General features: G+C 41.4%; 1 protein-coding gene across 1 annotated transcript in view; it reads left to right on the top strand.

Moving 5' to 3' along the window:
- Positions 1 to 15,416, top strand: part of LOC108571202 (homeobox protein cut) — a 147,778-nt gene that overhangs the window by 120,537 nt on the left and 11,825 nt on the right. The window contains exons 3-4 of the mRNA XM_017933198.1: positions 6,380 to 6,698; positions 8,453 to 9,688. Of these exons, the coding sequence (XP_017788687.1) occupies positions 6,380 to 6,698; positions 8,453 to 9,688 (1,555 nt within the window). The remainder of the gene's footprint in view (positions 1 to 6,379; positions 6,699 to 8,452; positions 9,689 to 15,416) is intronic.

Here is a 15,416-nt window from a genome sequence, read left to right as displayed (position 1 = left end):
CAGGGGGTGGGCTGAGGAGAGGGAGGGAAAGGGATAGCCGCCTCCTATCGATTGGGCTTTCTTTCCGAGCCCGGCTTTTAATTGGCATTCTCCCGTGGCGAGAAAAGGAGAGAGTCTCGGAGATCCTCTGCTCCGCGGCCACGGTACTCTCCGTGTTACCTTCCAAGGGGACGCCAGAACCGCGATCTTTTCCACGCCATGCAAAAATTACAGATCGACAGCGCCGCGCTCGCTACCATCCACCTACCCGCGACCCGCTAGACACTTGGTACACTCTCCGTGAAAATTCATGTATGGTACATTTGTGAAAGGGGAGTGACGTTTAGTCGTTATTATTGTGAAGGGAATTAAATTTGACTTTATTTCCAGAAGATCTTGCTGAAAGTCTAATTTCGATAGACATAAGTATATTGTTATGTTCGAAGGTAAAGGACAAGTTTATTTTTATATGAAAATAATATAAGAGATTGGCTGGTTAAGATTTCCATTTGGGCCGTTTCATATTTTCGTTGTTGATAGTTGTAATTATGATTTTTGCAGTACTGTCAATATTATAATATACAAGAAGAAATAGAAAAAAGTGAAAAGAAGTTTCACGTTTGATTTAAAATTAAAAAATCCAAGATCATATTTCCTCGTATTATAAAAATTTCCTCGTACCGCCATAGCTAGACAGGATAATTAGGTGGCCCGGTGGCGAACGTGTTAAATCCATTTCTCAAAATAAAGTTACTCTGTAAAATATGGTCTAAAATACTGATAACATAAGTTCCAATTTTCATGCTTTAAATTATCAATAATGTAACACATTATAGTCTTCTTACGATATATCTCGGAGCCACGGAACAAAAGCTTACAACACCTTTATCAGAAATTCGTCCCATTCAGTTGTCAATAGGTACCTGAAAATGTTCCCCAAAAACAAACGAGACAAGAGAAAAATTCAATTTCACACAATACACTACGATCATCCGAATAATACAACAGATACTTCTTACGACACGTCTTGAATCTATGAAACGCAAACTCACATCTCCTTTACAAAAAAAAAAAATCCATTCCATTCAATCGCCAGTAGGTATGTAAATATTCCCCCCCGAAAGCAAACCGCGGAACAAAAGAAGAATTCGGTTTTTCATCACTTAAAAACCCTCGCGGTTCGTAGTCGATATCAGTATTGAACGTAGAAAACAAAGAACACTCGAGCGTGTACAGTATGAAACAGCGGCCGAAACTCGTATCATCCCCCCAGTTCTGTAGCATCGCCGTCGTCGTCGTCGTCGTCGTCGTCGTGATCGTCGTCGAGAAAAGGAGAAGAGAGAGATCCGCGGAGGGAAGCACGCGGACCCATGCGGCCATAACGATCCCTCGCGGCGCATCATTGGTGGACAGGCAACGAAAATTAATACGCGAAACAACCGGCCTCCTTGCGCACCCCTGCGTGCCGTCGCGCACACGTACTCGTTTCCGCGGTCACGTGTGCGCCGGGCTTCCCCTCCGACCCCCGCGCGGACACATAAGTGCGAGGAGAGGGTTTTGCGGCGGTGTGCGTGAAGATTGATTATACCGCGAGAGAAAATGTGATCAATAGCTCAACAAACAAAGGCCCCTCGGACGCCTGTGTATAATGCAAATAGGAAAAATCACGGTAGAGGGTTGAAGGAGATGATCGACGGTCAAGAAACAATGGCAACGCGCGCCGGCTACTTGGAGCCTCGCTCGACTCGACACCGTCCCCTTTTCTCCAACCTTCTCCCTCCTCCTCTATCCTCTGTCTCTCCCTCCTTTCACTCTCTCTCTCTCTTGCTCTTTCTCTTTCTCGCTCGACTTCTCACCCCTGACGCCTTCGGCTTCGCTTTAATTTGCATACGACCGATCATGTCTTCCGGTCCGGCTCACCTTCGTCCTGACCACCCCCGCCATGCCTTGCGACCATCGATCAAGCCTCGCTTGTTTTTACCCCCCTCTCCCTCGTAATAGCTCTCCCTCCCTCCTCCTCCTTCCATCTCCTTGTCCCACCGGTTAACCCGTGGACATCGGCCGTGCCGCGCACTGCTGCTGATGCCTCGTTGTGTCGTCTCCTCTCGGGCTGAGGATCCCCTTAACGAGGATTGCTCCTTCTATCGATGACATTATTCCAACACGAAGACTTCTGCTGGATGAGTGAAAAGGGGTGGTGGGGGTGGGCCCAGTGTTGCGCTACGGTAAGAAATAATGGGCTGGACGACGGCGTGACGTGATCACGCCCTTCTTTTCGGGATAACGGGGAATAGATGTTACAGATAGCGACAAGAGGCGGTACTTCTTTTTTTTTTTGCATACCGGGTGTCTTGGTTGATTTTGATCGAACTTTGCCAGTGTCTTCTATGGGTATAGGTGAGAGGAAAACTTCGAGCGAACTATGTTCATATTGTCTTGTTTATATCTGTAGAAGATACTGAGAAAGTTTGATCGGAAGCAAATGGAACACCCTGTATATGAGAATGTCGCTGTATCTTGTCTCTTTCTTATGGAACAGTTGTAACTTTCTACGTCCTTCTTTCGAGCGGAGATGTGGAAAGAAGCTGATTTAGAAAAGAACGTGAAAAACGAGGGTAGATTGTTATCGATAGAAAGGAAAGTAGAGGAAAGTGAGGAGAATCATCCCCTCCAGTCTCTCTATCTTGCCTGTTATCAACTCTGATTAATTTCTCGCATGTCTTTTGAAAATTAGATACACCAAAAGTCGTAAGATTCGGTTTGCCCAGTGAACGTATATCTGAAATTTACGACATTGCTTTCCCTGCTGTTTTTTTTTTCTTCTTCTATTTTCATCGGAGGATACGATTCCGTTTTTATTCACCTGGAACCCGTATCTACGCCTCCGAATTCGTATCTTTCATTACCCGCGGTATATCAGCCAGACAGATTGAATGATCCAAAAGCGGGACAAAAAAAAATTTATGATCCCCTGTCCGCGGAACATACCTATTCAGCGGCGTTGCTATAGGCTGACCTGAGATCTGGGGCAAGATCGAAATTCAATATAGAGGAACACGCGGCCTGGCCAATCGAGGACCGTGAATTTTTACGAACGATTCGGACGTATGTGAAACTTAACGAATCTGTGGACGAAACGAAATACATTTGCTTCCGAGCAGCACGAATCGAGCTTTCTTATGCCTCGATAATCTGCCAGTCTTTTAACAACAGGCTGGCTAATCGAATATTTGGTGGATCTGGTAAATTTCTAGCGGTAAGTTTAGCAATTCAACGATCTAATCGAGCCGTCAGCCGGTGCAACTGACTATTTAATAGTGCTAAGTTAATGGTAACAATTTGCTGCTATTTAGGTATTTCTCTACTTTTGTTTTAGCGTTTAAAAATTAACAAAAAAATTGTTTAATTTATCGTTGTAAAAATTAAGGTGAAAGTACGCAAAAGGCAAACGTTAAGGGAATAAATTCACGCCAAAATCGAAGTACCTACAGTCGCCATCACTAGAAAAAAGGGTTAAGAGTATATTATAAAAATTTCTTTTCTCGAAAGTGAAAAATCACCTTTTCATGGATCGCAAAATTCGATTTTCCAAAAAGGAAAGAAACCTCGAATACCCGCGTATACAACGAGAAACCCTCGTTTCCGCAATTGCATTTCCCGCGTTAGGGTGACGAAGAAGGGAACGATGGAGAGCAGAGGGAAGAAAAAGCGTGGCTGGTTTGTTTGTTAAACACCGTTGAAACAAAAACAGGAGAAAAAGGAAAGAGAGTGGCACGGCTTCGATTTTCGTTCCTTTTTCATTATCCGTAGCTCATTCCATCGGCTAGACCTGTCGATGCATGCCGGAGGCGTGAATTCCACGAAATTGAAGCTGTGCTTCTCAATTAACCCCCGGAAAAGGGATGATGCATCACCGGGGAAAAACAATTGATACAATCTCGTTCGCATCGTCCGTTGCACCGTGCAAAACGCATTCAGGTTTAAAATCGTCCCCCTCTCGCCTGCTGCCGACTCTTTCCACCTCTGGGCTACCCTTTGCACACCCTCGCAAACAGATATTTTCGTCGCGCGTAGCCAGTCGCGTAACACGTGGCTGGGTTCCGATTCGAAACTTTTGAGCGCCCGCGATTCATCGCGATTGATTGCGTCACGATTCCCCCACGATTGCCCCGTTCATTCCATGAACCACCCCCTCCCGACATCCACCTTTCCAAGGAATCAAAAGTATTGCGATTATTGTTAAGGGGGAATATATCAGCTCTTTCTTATTGTCTCATCGAATTTCTGCTGGTGTGACAATACCATTTCTCGCTGCATTATTTTTATCGCGACTAGGAAAAATTGCAAATGTGACAGGATGTTTCGGAAATGAAAAACGAAAGCCTTTGTCATTTTTTAATGCGTAAAGTAATTGTTTTAGAAACACACTCTGAATGAAAAGTTATTCTAATGAAAGAGACTGTTACATGCGTGATCGTAAAATTAGTGAAGTGTATGTAAATTGTAAAAAATTGATTTGATTGGGAAAAGCTACAAATAAATTTTACTCCAAGTATTTGTCTCTTATTGACGCAGCTTCGAAGATATTCAAAGTGGCAATTTTTATCGGCCTACCTTGTATATCGATACTGTCACGTTGCACTCTTTTACGCTTTTTCTATGGTAAATAATGGCAGTTACCAATACGCGTTGAATAAGATTATCGCATTGAAATGCAAAATTACTTCGTACAGACGTAGTATCGATATTTGAACGGATATTTATGTAATTGTTTCTCGTTATCTGTGATGTGTCAGCACTTTCTAGTTCTCTTGCAGTGTGATGTATTCTTTTGTCTCGAGGTTCACGTTTCATCGTCGTTTGCAAAATTTCACGATTCTCAAGTTGCATGTTTTCTTTCGTTAAGCCAGTCGAAACACAGTAACGATGATTCGTAACATTTATATCGAAATTCGATGAGAACACATCTTCGTCGAGACGTTGTGAAATATACCAAGATCGACGTTTCGTGAAACGCGAGCCTGAATCGATGTTCCTCGAAGCGTTTCTCAGATACATTTTCTAGCGGAGCAAAGAAATTCATTTTCCGTCATTTCTTGACGACTGATCGGTCGATAACAATTGTTACAAATAATTACATATTCTAGTAGTAACGTACGGCTACTCTGAAAAATATTCCGACACCAAGGAAACAATCGTTGAACACGGCACAGGTAAAAATATTTAAGATATTATATGAATATTTCAAATATTGATTTTTGTTAAAGGATCGAATATTTGTGTAACAGATAATTTCGTATACGAAAATGCGTTGAACTAACAATACGTAATCCTAAAGTACAATAAATGACGTTTCGTGACTAAAAAACGTCAACCTAATCTTTTTACAATTAACCGAAATATATCAGTAAAATATAGAATATATTTGGGAGTAACTGTAACTAAATTCATCCTATCACGTTGTTCTTCTAACATTTTTATCCAATTTCTTCAATTTTTTTAATTTTATCGGATTTAATCTTTTTTTACTAATGTCCATCTCTAAACCTCTTCCCTGATTTCCTCCCTTTTAGCCTCTCTCTCTCTCTCTCTCTCTTCCTCTTCCCCTTTGTTTCTCTACCTGATCTGCTATTCATGTTCCTTTTTGCCCCTGTCTCTCTCTCCACACCGTCCTTTTTCTTTCTCTCCCGCTCGTTGCACCCTTTCTTCCTGATCGCATTTTCCAACACGTATTCATTGTACCTATTCACACGTACCCGAAGGTAGATGGGACTCGAATTCTCATGCAATTGATTACTTTCCAAGAGGCGGAATAATAATGCTTTCGTTATTGATGTGCTACTCGACTACCCACCTAGATCAGCCTATTATTTTCGGATTAACTGATATATTCTCATAGACTGGCGAAACTGATGAGCTTAGTGCATAAATAACTATTAGAAATTTTGTGTGTTCACGACGAATGTTCGTCATTTTTTCGTCTTCGAGTTAATCGATGGTTTTATCCTTTTCGTACCTCCACTGAACACTTTTAGGAGAGTGCAATCTTTTTATTTCAGATTTTGCCTCTTCTGAGAAAATTTTAATGAATACTCGAAGAAAATCTGCCATTTGAATATATTTCATAACATAAACTAGTCAGCTTATAAAAATCCATATGTATCCTACAATTTCGATTTTTTTTTAAATATAGCAGTTTAGAAAAAAGCAAGATAACATTGGCTGTTCATCTTAGTATTGACAAAGTGAAATTTTCATAAGACTTTTTTCAACAAGCTCTCAGAAATGTCTCAACTGTGATATTATACCTGTATCGTCTGAGAATATTGTACTCATTTTCATTTGTAAACGAAGAAAATGAAATAAACTGATTGACGAAAAACGAAAACTATGCTTTCAGATCAGTCAGCTGGTCGAGGAAGTGTCCAGGTTACAGCAGAGCCTGCAGCGTCTCCAAGAAACGAGTGCACAGGCGACGGCGCGGCTCGAGGAAGAACTGGAGGCTCGCAGACAGCACATCAGCAGACTGGAGAGCAAACTGGAGCGACAGAGGGACTACGACGACCTGAAACGCGAGATTAACGCGCTAAGGTCGGTCGATCTCTCTCAAATACCAACCGGTGAACCTGGCAAGAGCTTGGAGCACCTTCTAATGGAACGGTCTAAGGCGCTTCAGCAGACCGAGGTCTTGAAGCCATCCAACACACCGGACGCGCTCGGTAAGTCCAAGCAAATCACTTATTCCGTACGCCGTTACGTTACCTCGTATTAATAACTGATCAATTTCATCGACTCGCTTCTCTTCGTAAACAATCATTTCCAAGATCAAAAAAAAAAAAAAAAGGAATACAGGGTAAAGATATATTTTCTGTTAGGCGTGTGATTCGAATGATTCTCGAACAAGTTGTTGCCACTTTAGGTCAGGAATTAGCTAGACACGACACTTTCCAGTGTGGAATCATTTATCTAGCAAAAACTAACTTAATAATTCCTGCGCTAAAGTAGTTCTGGTCTTTGATTTCCGACTCTCTCTCTCTTCGAGGCTACGTCGAAGGGGGCTCAGTATCGTGTAACAATGTTAAAAAAGGGACACGAGTCACGCAACGCGGACGCTTCTGTAAAGAACGAGGGATGACTGAAGGAGCTTACCGAGAGAAAAGGAACAACAGAATAACTCTTGCTTGCCATTGTGTTCGCACTTCTCTTTTTAACTCTCTCTCTCTCTCTCTCTCTCTCTCTCTCTCTCTCTCCCAGTTCTATCCCTCTCTGTGTTTCTCCCAATCTCTCATTAACTCGTTACTCTGTTATTCTATTTATTACGGTTCTGTTACTCCTTTCTTTGTTGCTACACCGCTTTTGTCTTTTCTTCTTCTGTCTCTATTTCTCTTTTTTCTTGTTGTTCCCTTCGTCTATTTCTCCGAGGATCCTTTACCGCTTAGATTGCACATTTTTCGAGCTACTCTCTCGCTGTGGCGCGTGAATCAACGTGCCAACGTTGTAGATGGTACTAACATTACCCCGAAACATCCGCACAATATATATATATATATATGTATATATGTATACGTACGTACATGTACGTATATGTATGTATATGTATATATATCCCAAAAACACCCGGGTTTCCTTACCAAACATCACGGACACTCTGATCATCCCTTAGTCCAGCTCACGTCGCCCGGAGCCTGAAGCTACGAGCATCTGCACACTGGGAAACGCAAACCCTGTACACGCAAATTTGTGAATATTTGCTCGGGTTGAAAGCGCTGTTTCGTGGACTTGTATAGAGCACACACTTTATTATACGAATCGATCAGAAATGACAAAGAATGACAGAGCGAGAGAGAAGCCACGTGATCACAACAGAGAAGGGGAAGCCTGTGACGGGGCGTCATTTCCAACTTACGCAGACACTTGTTTTTACCTTACCCCTTTTGGTTCATCCTTCGCGACTTCGAAACGAACCTTCCTTCCTCCGTGGAAAACAAAAAAAAAAAAAAAATACAAACAAAAACTGTACAAAACATTCCAAAATTCGTTTCGTGAAAATCCGATCGCAAGACAAGAACTGGAAGGAGGACTCTCCTTTCGACAAGTTCACGAGGGACACTGAACCCAAAATCCGACTGACACGCGACACTTTTCCTCTCGTTGGGCCACGTTGTTCCTCGTTTGTGTATATGTGTGTGTGTATATGTTCTACTACGGTCACGGATCACGCGACGTAAGCGTTCGAAAAAGAGAGTCTCGGTCGTCGTGGTGGTCTTCGTCGTCGTCGTCGTCGTCTGTCTATATCGTCCAGGATGCCACCGGAAGAAACTCTTAGGATACCTAAAAGGCTGTGTCACACGACAGACGACACGAAACAAAAAGAAACAAAAAGACCACAGGCTGATCAAGTTTGTAGGTTGACTGTGATCATGCGTGTGTGAGCTCGTGTTTACGCGGTCCCTTGTGTTTTTGGTGGTTGCAGGTGGATTATCGTCACCCCTGCAGCGCGCCTCTACCGCCTCGCCCCACGGGGTCGGGGGTGTGCCGCCTTCGTCCCACGTGTCCTCCCAGCAACCACCGCCGCCGCCCCCAGCAGCAGTCTCCCTTCCTCCGCGTTCCACACCGACACCTTCTTCAGCCACCTCAACCACCTCTAGCCTTCTCTTCCCACCTCCTCTCCAAAACGTCGAGACATTCGGCTCCTTCCTCGGCGAAGAGATCGTCGCTAACTGGAGGCGGACATTGGAGAGGTCCATCATGAATCAACAACAGCAGCAGCAACAACAACAACAGCAGCAGCAGCAGCAACAACAACAGCAACAACAGTCAACTGCGCTGAGTCAGTTGTCGCAACAACAACAGCAACAGTTGCAGCAAGTTCAACCACTGATCGGTTTACATCCACCTACCAGTACCAGTAATTTAAATCATCTTCCATCACCAACGGACCCATCGTCCAGCTCCAACACGCCAGCCAAGTCGAACACACCGTTAGGAACCACTCCACTGAGTTGCCTTGATGCCGAGAAGGCTCCGACACCAGTGTCCGGTCACGAAACGCCCGCACCGCCCACGCCATCTTCCACCACCGCGTTAACGTCACCGCCAAGCTTTCAGCCACCCTCGACAATGATCGAGACAACCACATCCTCAGCTTCCGTGAACGGTGGAAGTTTGACACCCGCTGTACCAGCAGCACCTCCGCCGAAAAGTCCCGCGGACCAAGAATCCTGTCACAATAACAACAACAGCCATCATCTGGCCAACAACAATATCGGAAGTCTGAGTGTGCTGGACACGCTTAAGAGTCCGTTTCGTTTCGACGAGAGAACGCATCCGTTTCGATTCAGCGACGAGTTCGGTGCAGCTGGAATGGCCGGTAGGCTTGGTGAATCGCTGATACCGAAAGGTGACCCTATGGAAGCGAGGTTACAAGAGATGCTACGGTACAACATGGACAAGTACGCTTCGCAGAATCTGGACACCCTGCACATAGCCAGGAGGGTCAGGGAGTTGCTGTCGATACACAACATCGGTCAAAGGTTGTTCGCCAAGTACGTCCTCGGGCTGAGCCAAGGAACCGTCAGCGAGTTGCTAAGCAAACCGAAGCCATGGGACAAGCTGACTGAAAAAGGCCGCGACAGCTACAGGAAGATGCACGGTTGGGCTTGCGACGAAAATGCTGTTATGCTGCTAAAGTCCCTGATACCCAAGAAAGGTGAGTACGATTAGTTTCCTGCACTCTCTCTCTTCTCTTTCTCTTCTCTCTTCTCTCTCTCTCTCTTCTCTCTTTTCTCTCTCTCTCTCTCTCTCTCTCTCTCTCTTTCTCCAGTTTACTCGCCGTTTTCGACCTACATGTCATTTCTTTGGAAAACAAACGGCGAGGATGAAACGTTTATCAGAGATTTGATCTCGAATTACATACCGCTACCAGGTTTATCGTTGCCCACTGGACACGAGTACTTTCACCTTCGTTTTTTTCTTTCATTCTTGGGAACAGTTCGATCATCAACATGTTTGGTAACAGGATGGATTAATTTAATTAAGACGTGCTCGGTTGTTGTGAATTTATTTATCAGATGTTCGTTTTGTTGCCTGACCTATTGATGATTTCACTGAGGATTGATAATGGCTCGTTTCAGCTTGGCAGCTGGACGATTCACCGTTTTCACTCCTACGAAGTCTTTTCTGCCTCGCACTGCCAATAATCTGTTCTGCCGAAACCACTAACCAATCAGCTGTCAGTTAACTATTTTTTTTTTTTTTCGGCTGTCTAATAACGGGTGTTAATGGTGTCTCTATTTGGTCTAACTTCACCATTAGAGAATGGAAACGTGTAACCCTCGAAACAGAGCTCGCATCCCTCTATATGAAAGCTGGCAAATGAATTGTTTGAGAGGTAGCCATGCGTTGGTGACATCGTGAGCTTTCCTTGGTCTATTCGAAGGATATAAGCGTTTTAGAGATTTTTATTTTTCGTTTTTCATTTTGAGTAGCGTTAAGAACACTGGACTCTATTTTTTTTTTTAGGTCATTTCATTCATCCGATATAATATGCAATGGCGGCTGTATAATTTGTGTGCAAGTTGTTGTCTCAACTTTCTTCCAATTTTACTGTTATTTTGTTTTTTTTTTTCAAGAAATTTATCAATCAGCTCTTCTGAGAAATTTGGTAAACAGGGGAAGATTTGGTTTGGATGTAATACAACGTGCAACTAAATCGGCATAACAAACAAATAAACGAAATTAAAAAAATGAATTAAAATTATGAAACTTCTAAACAAATTATAAAAAAAAAACTCGTGTTATTGAGGTCTTCTCACGATTTTCAGCATAAATGGAACAAAATAATTGAAAATAATTGTAAACATTCAGTACTGTTGAAATTATAATCATTTCGATGATGTACGACCCTGTTCACGATTATTAACACACTTGCAGAATATAAAGCAACGTTAACGAGGCATTAAAACGTTATTAAGATCCTGAAAACAATTATTCCATTTGGAATCTCGTAATATATGGAGTATAAATATTTTTATCCATATATTACACTAATTTTAGCGAAGAAATGCAATTTAAATCGTATAATAGTTTCTGTACGTGCATAATAGGTGTCCTAATATTTACGAACGGGAGCATATATATTAAAATTTCAACTTTATTTCGTTAACTAACGGTAAAGTTTCTATTTATTCTTCGAAAATACTTCTATCGGGGAATATTGTTTAAAATAGTAGTTAGGTATTAAAATTCAGGAATTCCAGGCATTTACACGTTATAGAGAGCTGTGCAACAGGCTGCTTCGCTTCTGCGGAGCACCACGTGCCGACGCTACATTCTGATAGACCTTCCTCACTCTAATAGTCATGCAACAGACTATAAGATACCATAAATAATAGATAGAGCAAGAATATTTTTCTAACAATACGTAGTATATCTACGAAAAAGAACAAATTCTAATTTAATTCAAAAGCCTGGTTAATATACCAATGATGATGATGATTGTATTATTAAGAAATGATTAACTTTAAAACAATTCACTCCCAAATTGGACTGATTGTACGTAATTAAGACATTCTCTGCTGAAAGTTGCAGTGTAATGTTGGAATGTTCGTTAGTACACCTATCGTGGTTCGAAAATGAGGGAATAATTTCATTAGCTGAAATCTAATTGTTGAAGAATTCTTCCATTGATATCAAGCCTTACGAATTATTCCAGTCGACCAGATATTTTTTAGTTCACCGCAGTTTTTATATCGAATTTTATTGTGTCACTGTTTCAGTCAACCCTTTCGTTGGCTGTTCGCGGCCTGTAGGCGGTTTGAAAATTTTCTTGCACCTTTTCCTACACCTCCAAAGTTAATTAAACTGAAGATTCTCACGTTTGAACATCTGCCGGGTGTCACGTGCTGAAATCTGCGGCAGCGCAAAGGTTAATCGTAGCAATTAAATTAATTAAGTAGGTGAAATTAAAGATGAATTTTCAATTAATCGTACCACGAATGATATACTTACATCCTTTCACTGCTAACTTCTACACTATCGACCAAAAGTTTAGGACCACTGTGCATCACAAGTTGCAGAAAAAAGTTAGTAATTTTAAGAATTTCTTGTCACTCGAATCAATCGAAATGAAGTATCTTGCAATGCTAATTTCAAATTTTTAAAGGAATTAGTAAGAGATTTATTATTGATGTACTGTGCAGAGCTGGAAAGAAGTCCCGCGTAAGGAATGCAAGTTTGATTGGGTCATATCCCCGTAAGCTCAGCTTCTCTGACACAATTATTGTGTCTGGATACACTTGTTGTCATTATTGGCTGATAACATCGACGAATCGGATCGTACAAAATTGGGAGAGCCAGACTCATCGTGACTTATCTTCTTTCCAGCTCTGCACAGTAAATTGCCAGGCAGTCTGAAACTTTTGTCCGGGTAGTGTAAGTACAATTGTTGCAAGTTGTCTGAATAAAGAATAAAACGAAACAATCGTTGAGTGTTAGACAATAATTGATAAGGTGATAAGAGATGGGCGCAGGTGTAACGCATAGCACAGTTCGAAGATGACGTTCGATTCTCCTGTTTAATAGTCTTAATTAAATTACACAGCCAGTTGCCGCACTGTGCCCGCTATCGATTGTTTGCTGCGTTTGGCAGCCATATTGTTTAGACTAATAGCTCTTGGGAGTAGGAAACTGGGGATGACTTCTAGGCAAGGGTGCCATACATAAAGGGTTCCAGGAGAGAAAAGGGGATGAGAGAGGGGGACGAAAGGAAACAGGGTCCAAGAGAGAGCACAGACGTTCTAAATCCGGCTGCATTTATCGCAAAAGGTAATTTACACTTTCGTCAGATTGCTAAGGGATCGCAAAATTGGTCCTGGACGCGTTCGAACTTAACCGACTCCACAGCGAACAGTCTCGCTATCGTTGATAGAGGCAAAACGACGAATTCGTATATTTCGAATGATTCGAGGTTAAATTTCATGTTTTTGTTTTTTTTTCGTACGTTTTTGAGAAAATTTGAAATTCATTTTCTCACGAGCTACACTCTCGTTCATAAGTATTAGGACACTTACCGAACGTGAAGTCGTTAGACGTCATCGACGACGTCGATTCGTTCCCTGTTTTCTGCAAATATTATTTTATGTTGATGAAATAAAGTAGTAAATACACAGGGGGGTATAAAGGTGTCTCTACATGGAAAAGTCGAATAAAGAATGTGGAATAATGGAGTTCGAAAGAAAATCGAATCGAGTTTCTATACCTTTCACGTTATTAATGCTCGCAACGTAAGAATAATCATTTCCCTCGGTTGTACAGGTAAAAGTAGTTACCTGGGTTTCTCTGAAATTCTTTTTGCAACGTTTATATCTGCAGGCCAATGAAATTCGTCTGTGAAAGTCGATTTTCTCGAAAACCAAGAAAATCGTATTTATTTACAAAAATCAATCACCTGAGTTTACCTGAAATTTACAAATTTTCTACAATGAAATTCGTCTGTGAAAATCGATTTTCTGGGAAACGAAGAAAAATCTTGTTTATTTAGGAAAATTTGATTCATAAACGAAGAAAATCGAGAAAATCTTATTCCACCTTCTCGATTTAGTTTTCCTTCGCGTGGAATCCGGTTACAGGACACTCTATATAAAATATACGGTAATTCATGGCCGGCAGCCATAAGGGAAGGGAGAAGAGGTCGACAACGCAGACGTCGTGCATCAATGGATTGTCGGTTTCCGTCGGATCACCGACAACGATAATCATGTGCATTGCGCGGGAAAAAAAAAAGAGAAAAGGATTGCAGTGCGAGGAGAGGGACGGTGGGAGGGACGATTGGGAAGAGGGAGGGAAGAAACGATGCAAAAAAACATGGGGACTCGTGACGTTCCTCTTTATACGCTGCCTGCAAAAATTATTTTTCATCGTGTCTTCAACTTCTGTGGGAAAAATTATTTCCTCAAATTGGAAAAATCGTGTATCCTTCTCGCGGGACTTTGTCGCTTTTATGTCGTAATTAAAAAAAGTTCCTTATAATTCGACAAATTTCTGAAAGAATGAAGTTTATTGGAACTTTTTTTTTTTTGCACAGAACAGTAATCATTTCCCAAAGCTTAAAATTTTTCGAAGAAATCGACGAATGAAAAATTCACTTCAGTTCAAAATTTTTCCAAGTCGGTTATGCCACTGTACCTTAACAAATTTGAATATCTCCTTAAGATGCTTGTGTTTCTATTGAAGAAAGTGAAAAGTGTATTTATTTTGAAATATTAAACATACCGATGTTCGTTCAGTCTTTCATCTTTTTTTAAGAATTCTCCAATATCAGATATCTATCAATTTTCGAGTGAAGATAACCTCGTAACGATGAACAACTGTTGCGCAAAATATGTAATTGATAATTCGTGAGAAAAGGCTGATATTGTGAAAAATAAAGAAAAGATCCATGATCGATTCTTCGTTGAAATTCACGTGGAATTTGATAAACATCAATTGGAAGAAGGGATTAATTAGGGACTCGTTAAACCCAATAAAAGCGGTTACTTCCGGTAGCTTGCAGCCGCGCAGACTAATTGCCGTCAATATTAAAAAATTGTAACGTCATCGTTGCTTCGGCGGACGTTTTAATCGGTAATTATTGCACCAAGTTCTTGTTCACGGTTGCAACGAGCTCTTTGTGCCACGAACGAGTCGTTAGTCGCTCCCCAAATGAATAAACGTACCTGCGGCATTGTTCGAGACTACTATAATCGGTGGTGATTTATGGGCAAAAATCGATGCCTTTATCTCGAATTGAAAAGACGACGTTTCAAAGCTAATAAATAAATTCTATGCTTAATACAACAGTTGATACAAAATCTTTCGAAGAAGCTACCTATTTGTTCTACTTTGTGCACCACTTTCAACCGATTAAATCTTCCAATTAATTAATTAACTCAATGTCCCTTTTAATATAGCGAAAAAGGTATTCACCTTAAATTGGGGATCACTTTTCGATGAAATGCGTTAAATACAGATATATTGTCCGCAGAGTAAAAATCTAAAAGAATGAAGAATTATATGCAACGAAAGTGTAAGAATGGGAAATATTTTTCATTCTCCGAAGAAAATTACGCACCAAGCGTAAAATTTGCGAGTAGAAACGAATAAATCTCTCTTCGTTCAGCGAAATAGGAAAATTACGTCGTGTCGAGTGTAAAAATCTCGAGCTTGAAATTTATGCAAAATTGGCGATCTCGGAAAAATATTGAAACCTTCGAGATTTCGAGAAATTTAGGCGATTCAGAAGTGTCCTGTATCGAGAAATAACGCGCTCGATTGAAAATGGTAATTTTGCAAATGATCACGAGTCGCGAAATTTCTTTCCTTCCGTTTCGTCAACTTTTGCATTCTCGTTGCGAATTTTGACGACTCGTTGAAAAAAGAAAAAACAGCGATTAACAGTG

Source organism: Habropoda laboriosa, unplaced genomic scaffold (genome assembly GCF_001263275.1).
Source record: "Habropoda laboriosa isolate 0110345459 unplaced genomic scaffold, ASM126327v1 scaffold120, whole genome shotgun sequence".
Taxonomy (NCBI): Eukaryota; Metazoa; Arthropoda; class Insecta; order Hymenoptera; family Apidae; genus Habropoda; species Habropoda laboriosa.
This window is presented reverse-complemented; position numbering and strand designations above follow the sequence as displayed.